The 16,636-nt window shown below is 38.1% G+C and overlaps 1 protein-coding gene across 2 annotated transcripts in view; it reads right to left on the reverse strand.

Moving 5' to 3' along the window:
• cacna1eb (calcium channel, voltage-dependent, R type, alpha 1E subunit b) overlaps window positions 1-15,848 on the reverse strand; it is a 99,211-nt gene extending 83,363 nt beyond the window's left edge. For both annotated transcript variants that reach the window (XM_082171919.1, XM_082171918.1), the window contains exons 1-3: window positions 15,221-15,848; window positions 4,038-4,143; window positions 3,642-3,781 (exon numbers count right to left, since the gene is read on the reverse strand). In XM_082171919.1, the coding sequence (XP_082028045.1) occupies window positions 3,642-3,781; window positions 4,038-4,143; window positions 15,221-15,429 (455 nt within the window). In that variant the 5' untranslated portion in view covers window positions 15,430-15,848. The remainder of the gene's footprint in view (window positions 1-3,641; window positions 3,782-4,037; window positions 4,144-15,220) is intronic.
• Between the last annotated feature and the right edge of the window lie 788 nt (window positions 15,849-16,636).

Here is a 16,636-nt window from a genome sequence, read left to right on the forward strand (position 1 = left end):
AATGGCCTACTGGCCTTGTTTCAGTTCCCAGATGAGTGAAATGACACATGTAGTTTTCTTTTAAGTCTGACTTACTTTCACTGTTTTTAAAGAGGTCAGGTATGTTGGAGCCAAAAGTGTGTCAGATATGTAGCAGGGATAATCGGAATGATTTCAGATTTTAACCACCATTTCAAGATCAGAATTTTAAGAGAAAAACAGGCATTTAAAGAGAAAAATCTGAAATTCTAATAAGGGTGTATACAAATTTACAGATATGTGGATCTTTCCAGGCAAAACTAAGAACAGTTGCTGTGAGAATTCAGTTATCAAAAACAAGATTGGCCTCATTCATAAAACAAACAAAAACGAATTTCTCTGTAAAACCATTTTGCATTTAACTTAATAATTAGTAAGACTGGATTTAAGAACAATTTACACAGAAATATGTTCTGCTCATGTTTTATGAATAAGGCCCAGTCGATGCACTGTACTAAGTCTATACAACCAGAAAGAAATTACACCTTTCATTGATGTGATGTGTGTTAAAATCAATGTCAGACCATTTCCCACCTTTTAAGAACATCTATTAAAATGTGAAAAAAAGACCTGGCATGATTTGTCATATTTTCATCTATTAAATGGATTAAAATCTATGGTGCAAAATCATTTCTTGTTGTAGACACCCACATTACCTTGACAACAGGGGGTCAAGGTTTTGCTGGCTAGCACAGACATTAACTACACCACTGACAGCCATTCAAATGTAGTTATGTATTTGAATAAAATGTTAATCATTTGTATTATTTTTTAGTGGATGTTTCTCCAGTGATAGTTTTTGGAGGACTGCCTATTTTTTTTTTTTTTTTGCTGCAAGAAGTTGGTGCAAAAATAGTGTGTTGCAGTTCAAACTCGTTAGATTTTTTTAAGGGAAATGAAAAGGAACGAATCTTTTATTATCTTTTAGTTTCTCTCGAGGTGCCCGTGACTCAAGGTGTGTCGCTCCCACATCGCCTCAGTGGAAGAGGAACAAGGCTTCCTCCTTCTCACCTACTCCGGTGGTCCCAGAGCTCCCAAGTCTGGCGGTCCCAAGTCTGGTTGTCCTGGAGGTAACAGAGCCATATGCCATGGAGGCCATCCCAGAGCAGCCCCCTTTTCCTGTCAGAGCCACGGAGGCCATCCTAGCCACCCCTGCCCGCAGTTAATGTGTGTCTGGGGCTGCACACACTTCCCTGCTGGCTCCTCTCATTCCTGCCTCCCCTGAGTTGGCCACTCTCCCTGTCACAGAGGTCGTGCCAGAGCCGCCCAATCCCCCTGCTCTTCCGACTCCACCCAAGCTCCCTGCACCATCCTGGCCCTCTAAGCCAGGACTCCAGACCCACCAGAGCCCCCCTGGTCCACCCCCTTGGCTCTGCTCTGGCCCTCAGCCGGGTCTCCAGACCCACCAGAGCCCCCCTGGTCCATTCCCCTGACTCTGCTCTGGCCCTCAGCCGGGTCTCCAGACCCACCAGAGCCCCCTGGTCCACCCCCATGGCTTTGCTCTGGCCCTCAGCCGGGTCTCCAGACCCACCAGAGCCCCCCTGGTCCATTCCCCTGGCACTGCTCTGGCCCTGAGCCGGGTCTCCAGGCCCACCAGAGCCCCCCTGGTCCACCCCCCTGGCTCTGCTCTGGCCCTCAGCCCTGGCTCTGCTCTGGCCCTCAGCCGGGTCTCCAAGCCCACCAGAGCCCCCCTGGTCCATTCCACTGGCTCTGCTCTGGCCCTCAGCCGGGTCTCCAGACCCGTCGGAGCCTCCCTGGTGCAACCCTCCGGTCCCTCCCTGATCATCTGCCTGGCCTCCAGACCTTTCAAAGACTTCCTGGGCTGTCCCGCCAACACTGGCTTGGCTCCCCTCTCTCCCTCCACTTCTTGTCTCTGTAAATTGATCCCTCTCGCCATCTTGTATTGTCCTGTTGGTGTGTGTCTGTCCTGTGTGGTCATGTTGGTGTGTTGGTTTTGTGTTGTCGTGTGAATATCCTTTGTTCAGTGTACCTCATGGGGCCAGTTATAACTACAAATAAAAGCCCATGCTCTGCGTCTTGAGTTCTCGCCTCATCCCTTCACCTTTATCTAGCACATCTTATGTTGAATGAATGAATTTTGCTTATTTGTCCTGGTGTGATGGTGTCAATATAATCAGTTGTTAAACAAATGAGATGTATTCTGTTTGTATATTTGTATGCAGATCCATTTGGTCTTCACAATCATAATCGGTACTTATTGTTTGTTTGGATTCTACAGTTTTCCGTAAATAATTCCATCCTAATTATTTAATGCATGTGATGTATGTGAGTAGTTGTTTTCACCATATCCTCATCAGACAAACATTCAGTATAAGCTATTGAGTCTTTTGGCATCCTTGCATCTACTAACTTGTGTAATGTATTTTGTACTCTAATGTAGTGGATGCAATGCACAACTGCGAAGGCAAGTTGTATATATCTATATAAATGCCTCATTCATTCATTCATAATCCGGTAGTGACTGTGTTCTAATTTAGGAATGTGTTCCTTTCTCTAACTTCCTTCCAACTCATGGTTACCTTGGTCAACTTTGCACGAGTGCCCACTACTGACAGAGCCTGTGCAATGGGTTTAAATGGAATGCCCTAAGCCCTTGATCACTTGGAACCTTCTATGGTGCTGATTTATTATTTACAGTTATTTTTTATATTAATCTTTTTATGCACTTCTCTATAAACCTATGTGTATGCTTGGGCTGTTGGGAGAAAATGTTTAAAAAATACACAAACATGTTAGCCTAGAAATCTAGACGCACCCTAGCGGCAGCACATTTTATTTTGCAGCCAGGGTCGTCTAGCAACTCTCTGTTGGCTTTTGAGCTGGAAAAAACAAACTCTAGTCAGGCCAATCGCATCGTGTATAGAGTTGGTGGGCGGGCTTAACATAATGACGGCAGAGTTGTGAGGGTTCCGCATGAATTCCCTGCTACTTGAAAACAAAGAAGATGGCTGCTGCTGCTGGCGAACAGCGGTCTTTCGAATCAGCTTTGGGATATGGCATTTGGGGATTTGGAGTAGTAATTAAGCCTTTAAATAGTCGAGCCAGTTCAGAATCTAACTGAGTCGGACTCTAGTTCCGGGTTGATGACGCAGCACACACATCTGAAGGATGTGGATGTGCGTCTTGCATGAACTCAGAACTAAAGTTTGATTCAGTTCGATTCTGAGAACATGCCTGAAGGTATATGAATAGGTCTCTCAGTCAGAATTGATGATGTTAAGATCAGCTGAAACTTCCCTCATCCAATTAAGTAAGAGAAATGAGCTTTCAAAATGCCCCATGAAGAAATGCTTAGGGAAGTTAGCAACTGTATATTTAAAGTGTAGTATAAAGCAGCATAGGACATCACGCCACCATGGGAGAGTCCTCCTGCTTTTTTACCTGAGAGTGCCTGTTTTTATTTTGGATAATTGTGCACACCTATCCGATATTGCACATGGCAGAACTCTTAGGGTAGATACCTACTACCTCTTTACAGTCCTATCAGATTTGTTTTTAATGAAAGTTTAATGGAAGCCATACTTTCTATAGTTGTAAAGCTCTCATCTGTTATCTCAAACTATTCATAACTGTGAAGTATTGAGGGGAAAAAAATCACTTACCCACTTAGCACAACAATGAAGTCCATTACATTCCAGCCATTTCTGAGATAGGAACCCTTGTGAAAAACAAAACCAAGTGCCACCAGCTTGATACCAGCCTCAAAACAGAAGATCCCAATGAAATAAGGCTCTGTCTTCTCCTAATGGACCCAATGATAAAGAAACAGATACAATGATTAAAGAAAACAAATGATCAGATTTAATTTTCAGAGTTAGTATTGTAAGCAAGTTAACCCAGCCCAGGGAAACTATAAGTACAGTGTCCAGTAGTTATGATGTTTGAGATTTGCTTAATTTGTGCCTAGGAAATTGGCCGGGTTTGATAGTGTTAGTGAAGGTTGAAAAACTAGAAAGTGTATGTGCTGTGGTGGTGTAATTGAAGTTTTGAATGCTTACCAGCCTTTTGGACATAGGTGTCTTGTCCTCACCAGGAAGATGTTGCTCCAGGGATAAAACGATACAGTTGGCTATGATGGTGGCCAGGATCATATACTCAAATGGAGTAATGGCATAGAAGTCAAGGCAAATATTATATCAGATGAAATAACACACTTAATTTCTAACAAAAGGAGAACTATTAAATTTAAATATTCTAGCTCGCATCTAAACAATGAAGACTCTTCTCTTCAAGACTCACAGTCTCTATACTCACTACTCAACACATCCAAAAATTCTGCATACCTGCATTAATTCCCTTTTCTCTTCAGTAGGAACATACACTGTATACACATAAATGGTTATGAGTCATTCCGTGTCAACTCAACCAGAGGTCCCCGGCAATTTCTTTACTTTAGAAAGATGGTGTCATTATTTAATTTTTTACACAGAGATCGGTAGGTCTGTTACTTTCAATCCCAGAGATATGGAGATCTTAAACGATACAGTTTAAGTATACTCCATGAGTAAACTGGTCAAAGTATACTCCATGAGTAAACTGGTCAAATAAACACATTTTCAGTGATCAAAAACTAAATGTGGGACACTTTGCATACAGTTGATATCTGTTTCTTTTAAAGAGGAATATCTGAACAACAAATAATGTTATGGCATATTCTTATATTGTTGTTTATCTGTGTTTTTTTGTTGTTTTGTTTTTGTCGATATGTGTATTTTGTAAAATTTCTGTATGTATTTCTGCAATTAGAAAAAAAAGAAGAAAAAAAAAAGAACAACAAATAGGGTTGAAACCAGAAATGTATCTCATTTTTTTCTATCAACACAATTGCACAGAATATACCTGTGTGAGTGCCATAAACATTCTTTTTCCAAAGTTTGCGTGCATGTAACTCTTTAAAAGTATTAAAGATATCTTAAAGGGATAGTTCACTTTGAAATTAATTTTTGGTATGTTTTAGCTTACCTCAAGGGCATCCAAGATGTAGGTGTCTTTTTTTCCGCAGTAGTTTAAATTTTGATATTTTTAGGTCAAACCGTTCTTGTCTGTCAGTCATATAATGCAGGTCTATGGTCATTATCTCAAAACACAAGCACAGAGTCCAAATTAAAACAATTCCCCGTCGTCGAAAACGAACAGTATTTATATCGTTTTTACCACTTATACGCAGCCATGTCCGAGTGATCTGATCTGACGTGTGCGCAGACTGGTGCATAGATATATACACTAGATGTCGCCTTGTCTACGGCAGTTCATTGGAACGAATGTCTTTAAGGCGACATCTAGTGTATATATCTATGCACCAGTCTGCATACACGTCAGATCAGATCACTCGGACATGGCTGTGTATAAGTGGTAAAAACTATATAAATACTGTTCGTTTTCTCACACAAACCGCTCGTTTCGTGTCTTAGGCCATCAATGTGTACTTACGATGGGGAATTGTTTAATTTGGACGACGGGGAATTGTTTTAATTTGGACTCTGTGCTTGTGTTTTGAGATAATGACCATAGACCTGCATTATATGACTGACAGACAAGAACGGTTTGACCTAAAAATATCAAAATTGAAACTACCGCGGAAAAAAAGACACCTACATCTTGGATGCCCTTGAGGTAAGCTAAAACATACCAAAAATTAATTTCTAAGTGAACTATCCCTTTAATATCCTTTTGGATTCTAATTCTCAATCAACTTTTCCTTTTCCTTCATTTTAAAATTAATTGTTTAATTTTACTCATTTTCATTTATCTTTGTTTTCTTCCATAAAATATTTGGTTGATTTGACATGGAATGACCCTACTGTATCAGTAGCATATGGACTTGTTTGATTAAATGCATGACTAATCATTCTTATTAGTTGACTTGTCATCCAGTAAAGTAGTTGACCTTATATAAATGGCTCCATGCTGCAGTAATGGAGTGTTTGAGTGGATGATGCAGGTGAGAAGCATGCATGTCTTCATTAACATATTCACAGTGGCTGCATTGTCTTGCTTTAGCCCCTGTCAGCCTTGATTAGCTTTGTAGTGATTTATCCACAACTAGTCAACTCAAACCCAACATGTCTACAAGTGGTAGAATTGTAGATTGAAATTGATCGTTGGTTGTCTGCCACACTCTAAAAATATTTTGATAATGAATGAATGAATGAATGAATATCATCCAACAGCTTGCATCAATATTCTGAGATATGACAACTTCTAATGCAATTATGTTCAACCAACATATTACATTAAGTAGCATTGTAGCATAATGCTACAGTACATTATTCAGAAACTAAGTTGTTCCAACTACTTGAGTGGTGGCATTGGAACCAACTCTTTTTATGTATTTCAGTAAAAATAAACATATAGAAAACCACATGTTAAATTTCACTTATTTAGCATGTAAATGTAATGAATAGGTAAAATATTACTTGTCTCTACCGTTATAGCATGAAGTAATGTATTCTTTGAAATAGCCAACCACAACATAAGCCACCAACATTACTCTTCAGCACAATGATAACCACTAACCACAAAAACCTCAACAACAGAAACTCTTCTAAAAGCCAAAAATAACAGCATTAAACACATATAAAACACTTGATTTCAACATTTACTCTTCTTAAACTCTCAGTCTATGCAAAGGATGCATCAACAAACCCACCGCCCAATTTAAAAGTTACTACAAATTGGTAACACTTTATTTTAAGGTGACGTATTTACACGAGTATAGTAATAACAGTACATTATGCATAATTATAAGTAACTAACCCTAGACCAAACACTAACCCTAAACATAACTCCATAGTAAATACATGTAGCTAATTAACATTACTATGTCACATTAAATTAAATTGTAACCAAAAAATCAGAGTCTAGAATCTCTTTCTTTAGCTTTGCTGGCTGCATCCACCAGAATGTCTTGGGAACCTGTGTCCATGTGGAAAACGACAAATCCCTGTTTTCAGTTGATTCTGACATGACCACTGGAAGACCAGACGAACATACAGTAAGATGTCTTCAGAAGAGTAGATCAGAAGCTACAATGTTTTTTAAAATATAGGCCACCCTTTAAAGCAAGTAAAATATGTCCTTAAACAAGTAAAGAAGTCTTAATTATTGACATTACTTTTTCTAGTGCTGGATATTGATAAGTTTGTATATTTTAATTCATTTCTCAAGCAAGCTCTAACAGTAGAGAGCGATATTTAAACCATTTCAGTAGTGTCCTAACTTCAGCTACAGATATCATTCCTTGTTTTAACTGAAATAATTTAGTACTTATTTCTCAGATTCTTAAACCCTGGTTGCCCAAACTAAAGATGTATTGATAAGTAAGGAAATGAGAAAGTAGGCGCGTTTCCATTACAGATGTGCGCAAAACTTTTGCGATTTTTCTAAATATCGATAAAAAAACGATTGCGAAATGATAGTGTTTCCATTAACTGATGTTATGCGACTAAAAAGTCATTTTTTTTTCCTCTCGCGATAAGTCATTCCTAAAATCATGCCAACGGACGTTGGTAGGTTTATATCACAGCCACGTACCGCACTAGACATTATTATTATTAATGGAAGGAAACGTAGGCATGTTAGCCAAGCAAGACCCTTATACTGTGTTTGAGGTTTTTCTCCCTCATATCTGCTTCGTGGTCTTGATTGTGGCATTTCTTTGAGGTTTAGAATCCATTATTCCTGTAATTCTTTTGTCTTTTATGAATTTAATAAAGAACTCTCGTATTCTGTCCAAACACACCGCGCCTTCTACGTCAGGTGACCTGTAAATGCGCAAAAACTGTTTCCATTGCAGTTTTGCGAAATATTTCTTTTTCGAATTGCCTGAAAAACCACCTCATGCGAGCGTAAAAACTTTTTTGCGATAAATGGGAGTTTTTGCGAAATTGACGTGTTTCCATTAAGCGTATTTTCAATTCGCAATTTCAATTTGCGCAATTTAAAGGGTAATGGAAACGCGGCTAATGTTACTTTTGACTTTACAGTTGGATTGCAGAAAGAATGATGTAAACTGTAAACTGGATTGTCACTGAAAATTATTGTGAATCCATAAAACACAGCAAACAAATCCGAAGGAAATACTAGCAGGATAAATACGAACAATTTTGTAAGCACCATCTGAAACTGCCCGGTAGTTATATTGAAGTGTAGGAAACAAGTGTGAGTCATCATTATGAGAACAGTTAAACTAAAACTTGGAAGATGGTACTGATACTTGGTGAACTTTGGTCCAACAGTGTCAAACACAATTTGCAGGTCTTAAAACATTTTTGAGGCCATAGAAAAAATATTTTTCCAAGCCAATACTTTTTTTGCAATACTTTTCTTTGGGTCACTGAACTTCTTGGGCTAAACATAACCCTAAATGCAAATCTCTAAGTGATAAAAACATGTGTTTTAGAGTCCTGCGTTGGGTTTAGCGTGCACCAGTCTATCTTATAGTCTCAGATCATAAAATGATCTTCCAAAGGATTTCATATTAATGTTTCTTTGGAACAAAAACAGTATACAACAGAAATGTCAAATGGAGTTGTCAGATTGGACAAATAAGAGTGTGTAACAGCTGAGATTTTTTCATAGATTTCATAATCATTTGCAGAATTATGAGTAACATACCAGGCAGAAAACAAAGCAGTCTAGAGATATCCAAACTCGTCAAATCCAAAACACAAGCCAACATAGAAGACAACTCCAAAACCTCCAGTTGGTAGGAACTGAATGGACAGAGACCAGCCATGGGATCAAAACAATACAGACAATATCCACAGACCACTCAGAATTGTAAGAAAACTCCCTAGCAAAACCTTGCAAATATGTTAAACACTAAATCTCTTTTTTCTAAACAATGTTCTGAGTTACAATTCTTATCATGGACTGATAAGGACGGGACTAACATCTCTGTGTTTATTGCAGAGTGTCACATTATTTCACCTTTTGACTGTGTTTGAGTTGGACTCTTAGAAGGTTTTTTTAAATTTTTTAATTTTATTTTTTATCATTGTTTCCTGTTCTGTTTCCTTTATTTGCATTTGTTACTATGGTTATGCATTGTTCGATTAATGTGATCCACCTTTTTCTCTTTTCCTACCAGGGTCTTCATCTCCTCGGATCTAGTTTTAGTTTTTAAAGTTTTAAATAAGTATATTTTTCTTACACAAACGCATCAATTCTCTTCAGAAGGCCTTAATATATCTCAGATTGTGTTTGTCTGAAATAAGAAAGTCTTAAACACTTAGGATGGCTTGAGGGTGAGTAAATCATGGGGTAATTTTCATTTTTGGGGGAACTATCCCTTAAACGACTCTGTACTGTACTTATATAAAAATAAAAATAAAGTATAATGTACTTATCGTGTTCATATTGTATTGCAAAACACTTTTTCTGTTATTTAGGTGGGATATGGATCATTTTAGGGACAGGTGTGGTGGTATGGGTAGGTTTAAGTGTGGGTTGAGGTGTAAGGGAAGGTCAACAGTGTAATTATAGATGTATTTAAATGCAGGTATTTTAAAATGTAAGTACAATGTAAAAACATGTTTGTACACAATAAGTGCATTGAATCAAATGATTAATTTAAATGTTAGTACTTAGTAGTTAAGGACACTTAATATAAAGTGGGACTGGGTTATTCATTGTTTGATTAATGTGATCCACCTGTTTCTCATTTCCTCCCTTTGTTTTTGTTGGTATATATTGATCATGTTTTCTGTTAGTCTTTGTTTCAATTTGGTCTTTGTGTGGTGGTAGTTCTGTTCGTGATTTTGAGATTTCTGTGATGCCTGAGTATTTTATTATTTTAGTTATTATGAGTTTGTTAATAAACTAAAGATTGCTGCAATTAGATCCTGCTCCTTTGTTTCTCTGCTGCAAACAGCCATGACAGTCAGTCACATGTTCAGCATTTAAGTATTATATTTTATATAAATGTATATAATTCTTTTTGTATTGCAAAACTGGTGCTGACATAATAATGAGCCTTTTTAAGTTTCAAAACTTTTTCTTTTTATTCTTATGAACTGAGTGAAGCGATGACCTCATATTGTTCTTGTAAATGGTTTTCAGTATTTCAGAAATAAAAGACTATTTTTTTTTTTTTAAATGCATGTGCTTGGCAGAGGTCAAAAAGGATTTACAAAATTACTTTTGGATTGATTGCTTTTTGTAAACTATGAAATTTGAATGACCATTAAATTGCCACATGGCTAAAAAAATTTAATAAAAAAACAGCTGAGATTTTTTTTTAATGCATATGGTGGGAGAAAATAAAATGCTAACTCATGTGAGAATATCCATTGATATTTTTTTTTTAACCTTAATGAGCATTTCACTGCAAATCCAAATTAATGGAAATCCAAATTCATTCATGTTCTCTTAAGCTTGTTTGAGGGGGTGATCAAAGGGTAATCCTCAATGGCCAGATTCATGAGCCCAATGACATCCTCACCAAATAAACCCGCTTCAAAAGCGAACAAAGAATGGTTTTAGTTGTGTGTGTGCTGGGGCAAACATCACTTTTCCTGTTGATCATATTTAGTGATTTGAACAGTTTAGACCTTACAGTAAGTCGCCTGCACTGGCTGTGCTACAGACATGAATGATACCTCAAATCATGCAGCTTGTAGAGAAAATCTGTGCTAATACTTTCTGAGCAACCAGAGCACCAAATTTCACCATTCTTTTCAGATAAAAAGATGGTTGCAAGAGAGGTAAAATACTTGGAAGCTATAACACACACACACACACACACACACACACACACACACACACACACACACACACACACACACACACACACACACACACACACACACACACACACACACACACACACACACACACACACACACACAATGGCATTATAAAATAATACGCATAGTGATGTCAATTCAATCAGGTGCACTAACTTAGAATCTTCAGCTTTTTTATTTTTGGCATCTCTCTAGCAGCGAGGATTGCCATGGCAACCAGCATTCAACACTTAACCTCCTCCAGGGAGGGTTGACTGAGTTTTGCTCACCTGAGAAACATTCAAACATTATCTCAAATGCTGCTTGTAATGTATTTTCAGGCTCAAGTGTGGAAAACGGGTGCAATCCTCGTAAGAATGTGCCGTGACCAGTTTCTGCTGATTGGATTGGTAGCTGACACTTGTGAATATAATCAAAGTTAAAGGATTTTTAGGAAACATGAAATATATTGCTAATTGTGTGACATAGTGGTTGATTGAGTTGAAAAGTACAAGTAATGAAAGCCATGATAGAGTACACTGAGAGGATGGGCTTATAGATGAACAAGCAACCAGAACTAAATCAGGGTGACAAGTTACTACTATTAGCAGAAGAAAAATAGTAGTCAGCAAGTCTAATTAACCGTATAATTTTCTCATACCCACATGTCTGTTTCTTCCTTGGATAATTGGCTGTTATGTGAAAATTGTAGCCTATATATTCACTTGATCCTTCACTGTAAAAAAATAAACAAAGATATAACATAAAAAGTAAACATACAGACACCAATACATGCTGGACAAACAGTAATACACATAAACTTTACAGAATGGCTTGGATTTGAGTGTAATATTAATATAGTGTCTTACATTGCTAGGAAAAGACATTTGCCATTTATTTTCCCATCTCTGAGGCTTTGTTACAATCTTTGTCATTCTGACTATAGCCTGGAGAAAAGTCTTTATTCACAGTCAGAACATGCTCTTTCTAGAGGACCTAACGGAGTTGTCATTGTGTTGTACATTGTACTTATTATGTACATGGATTCCAACTTTATGTAATTCTGCTCAGTTAAAGAATACACGGCCATCAACTCTGAACCCAACAAGCAAACCCTATTTTGCATTATACTAAGTTATGACCATAGTGCCTGATTTGTAAACTAATACAGTTTGCATCACATAACCTTTTCTGACATAATAAACTTGGTAGTTCACCTGACACAACAATGTACTTGCTAAAATGTCATTGCTGTAACGAAACAGACACTCCAAACAAGATGGTTGAGATGAGAAACAGTTGTATTAAATGTTAAGAGAATAGCGGTAGCGGGAACTGTTGTGGATGAATGTCAATGAAGGATGAAGAACCGGAGATACTGACTGTCCTTTCTGTTATGGTGGTAGATGAGAGCGTGGATGATGAAGCACACACCGGTATGGGAAGAGAGGTGAGTGTTTGCTGGCACGACGAAGAATACGAAGATGACGACGAACAGGGAAACACTGGAGATGAATAGACACACTCAGGAAGACGAAGCGCAGAAGGTAAGCGATGATACGTCTGAAGTTTGATACTCAGGTGATCGTGATCTCAGTGATTGTGTGATGGTGGAGCCTGGCTGATCCCTGACAATTGCGTTTTTACATCACGTTTGCTTTTGTTAACACTATTGGTTAGGTTTGGTGTTGGCAGTACATTCTTTTCAAAAGCGATAGAACATTAACCTTTTAGTGCCACTCACCAGACATTTCATTTCACATTCAACATTGATTCACTTTTATCTGTTTTGGATAGAACTGAAAGCACTTTTAGTGTCACTCACTGGACATTTAACTTTGAAAGTGTTGCGAAACGTTCGAGAAGCAACGTAATGTAATTTTGCAGAAATGTTGCCACAGGCATGTTTTTCCAATAAGGCTAGGTTGCATTTATGATTCTCTCAAAAACATTAAATATGCCAATTTCAGGCAAAGTCAATTGGAATCTTCCGGGATGTTCATTTTGCTTTGTGGCTGAGTGGTTAATCATGTTATGGAAGCTTGTTTCCACCACAGAATAAAACATTTCAAAAGATAATTTACTTTTTATCTCACAAATGTGAGTTAAAGTTAAATATATAAAGTCAGAATTGTGTGATATAAAGTCACAATTGCGTGTCATGAAGTCAGAATTGCGAGATATAAACTAAGAATTGTGAGATATAATCTTGTGATTCTGACTTTATAACATGCAATTGCGAGTTTATATCTCGTAATTCTGACTTTATAACATGCGATTGCGAGATTATATCTTGCAATTCTTACATCTTATCTCATAATTGTGAGATATAAACTGGCATTTGCGAGTTATAATGTCCAATTCCAAGAAGAAGAAAAAAATCAAGAGTTATAAAGTCAGAATTGCATGATATAAAGTCAGAATTGTGTGTTATAAAGTCAGAATTGTGAGATATAAACTCGCAATTGCGAGAAAAAAAGTCAGAATTGCAAGTTTCTTTCTCGCAGTTGTGAGTTTATATTTCGCAATGAGAAAAAAAGTCAGAATTGTGAGATAAACAGCTGCAATTTACCTTTTTTTTGTTATTCTCTGGCGGAAACAAGCTTCCATACCATATACTGTTGAAGTAGTGGATGGTGATCACTTTTTCCCTCTTAGTTTTCCCCAAATATGCCAGCTTTCTCACATCACGTTCACAGCCACGAGTCCATACTCATGCCTACCATGAACCTGAATCAGCACCCATATCTGCTACAGATGAGGTAGTGTCCATCTAAGACCAAACCTGTGTACTACCATTACCCAAGGTGCTCACATCTCGCACAAACCGTAAGCAGGAACTCACACCCCCTGTCTCAAACCAGGAGCTTGGTATTTCTGCAGCATACCCCTCCAGTGTTTATGGCAGTCTCTGGACTTAGTTATTTAGTTCCCTGTCATAGAGACCACCCATGTCCCGAGTCATGTTATGGCTGCCAGTCCAGAGTCCACTGCATTCTCTGTTCTCCAAGATGTTTATGATTCCCTGAGGCTGGTCATGTCCCTGGGATCCATGTCACGGCTCTTGTCTCAAGTGAAGTAAGAGCAGCCTTGGCTCCAATGCCTGCAACACCCACCTATTCTCATGCGCCTACCATGTCCACCCATGCTTCTCTATCAGCCACACCAAGCCTTGTTCCCAAGTGTACATCTCCTGGCCATGCAGAGTCAGTTTCTCCAGCCAGTGGGGATCCCTATCCAGCACCACCACAAGATCACTATACAAGTAAACCACAATCCAACATCCCAGGTCCACCACAGCCACAAGGTCAGAAACCTGTGATCAGGTCCACTTTAGCATTATTGTCACAGCCCAGTTGCAACAAACCCAGATTACAGCTGTTATCATCCTCTAGCCTCGAGCCATTATTAAGTCTTAATTGCAATTAATTAGTTGTATAAAGTTTAGGATGTTATGCAATCTTTTGGCCATGTGGAATCTCTGAGTTTGGTTGATGCTTTCATACTCTTGTCTTTTTGTTGTACTATTTGTCATGTCTTTATTTTGAAGTTCTGTTCTTTGGCATTGAATTGTATTTAGGTGTGTTTTGTCATTGGTTAACTAATCTTGGTTAGTCCGTAGGTCTTGTTGAATAGTGTTGTTATTGGACATGAATACATCCAATCCATGACAAAGAACTACATACACGCACATAAGATCTGTATTTCTTGAACGTTTTGAGATACGTTTTCGACATTTACAGTTAGAGGGTTATTTGGTTTAGGAAGAATGAGTTGCGTGCGTTGAAATGTGTGCGTCTATATTGATATGTCTACCTTTTGATTGCAGGCTTTGGTGTCTTGGCAAATATGACTCTAGAGGAGACACGTGTGAGATTACATGTGAGAAAAGCCTCCACATGCTTTCTGTTGAACTCATTGTATTAATCTCATATTGGCTAAATTTACCTTGATCTTGTGTAATGGAAGGCAAATAAAACCTATTTTAAAACTAGTTTTAATGTAGTAATTACGTACCAACTCTTTTTAACATTTCTTACTAAACTTATATACATAAATCTCAAGCAGCTCTATTAACTCTGACAACAGTTTTGTATTACACTGTTACGCCCTAGAAAGAGTGTCTAGCGTCACAAAGTCTTACATTTCTTAATGGTAGAGATGCAAACCAATGCAAACCAGTGAAATATGAGATGACAGTCTTAGTCTACAAAAAACTGATAGCACCTTTTAATACAGAACTTGCCGTTTCGCCAGCAGATAATTACTAATTATTTGTTTTCTTTCTAGCTTTACTAAATGTGTCTGAAATTATTTCACCAAACAACTGACAGTAAAAGGACAGCCAACTTCTATCAAAAACATTAAGTAAAGAAAATAAGCAAATCTGTGATTATTGCATGCAATTTGTCATTCTATCATTGGCAAAAGAAGAAAAGCTTGTTAAAGGATATGGCCACTCTATAATCCTCTTTGCATATTTTCTTATGCAGTTATTCTCAGCGAAGATAAAGAGAGACCTGTTGACGGTGAGACAGTTGTGTTTGGCTGGGATGGGGTTGTAGAGAGCCATGGTCCGAGCCCGTTTTATCGCCCCTGCAGACTCGCTCTCTGCCTTCGCCTCAGCGCTCATCTCCGTAGGCATGTCTTCAGACTGAGCCATGTTTCAAGATCTGGAATAATCAATCCCAGCTTTCATAGAAGATCCCAGCTTTACTCCATTCTTCTAATGGCAAATCAGCTTGAAGAATTTGGCACGAGGTCTGCTCAGTTCTGCCTGCTGCACTCCGTGAAGAAACTTTTTTGTGGAAAAAAAAATACAGTCCGGTTTAACAGAAGTCTTTTTCAAAGCATTGTATCCTTTTCTTATGAGTGGCCTGTTGGAAAAACTGCCATTTCTGTCTTGTCCAAAATCAAGAAATCCTTTTTAAAAAAATGTCCAAAAATGACACTTTTAAATCCCGACTGATACTTCTCAGCCTATTAAACATGAAATTCTGTCAAAACCCAGCCCATTTATTCTCCAATGCCAGTCAAAGACTCGATGCGCAGATGAACAGTGTAATGCAGTACAGTTTGTAATACCTGTTACACTGGTACTGTGATCTATAACAGTGAATGTGGTCTTTTACCATCACATATTGCCTCATCTCTCGCACTCACCCGCCCCCATTTCTCGCTCGCTCTCGCTCTCTCTCTCTGCCCCAGTGCTCCCCCTCCCACACACACACACACACACACACACACATACACACGCAATGGGAAATCAGGACATAGGAAAACTGGTTACCATGGAAATGTATTTTACATTTTTTTAATGTGATTGTGTGAGTGGCTTATCATTTAGTTTGTCAGATGATGAACTGAAACAGATTTGTAGCACAGAGTCTATACTGAGTTAGTGCAAACCTCAACAACGAATAAATCTCTCTCATTTGGTCATGGGTGGTAATGTACCTTTCACAATAATTCACTTTCCAAGCATTGGGAATTAGTGTAAAACAACTAGCTGATTTTGAACAAAGTATTGAATGTATAAAAGGAGAATCAGCTTGACAGATTATCTGAAGAAGGATACCTTTATAAAGAAGTAAATGTTTGTCCAACACAGGCATAATAAATATCTGATTTGATTCACAGTATACATAAATAAATATGGAAAAGTGCTGTTATTTTTGCTCCTCTTACCCTGGAACAGCTGTAAGTGTCACAGTAGCTTGGCAATGTCTTCGTAGTGAACACATGATTGAAACAGGCTACAATAATGTAGGTTAAATTCAGGCTTTTGGCAATATTAGCATTTGCACAGCTTGTACTTTTCCAGTGTCTTGCATCATAATGTTTGCTAATCAAACTTTGACAGTCTTCCC

The sequence above is a fragment of the Leuciscus leuciscus genome, assembly GCF_965113295.1.
Source record: "Leuciscus leuciscus genome assembly, chromosome: 6".
Classification (NCBI taxonomy): Eukaryota; Metazoa; Chordata; class Actinopteri; order Cypriniformes; family Leuciscidae; genus Leuciscus; species Leuciscus leuciscus.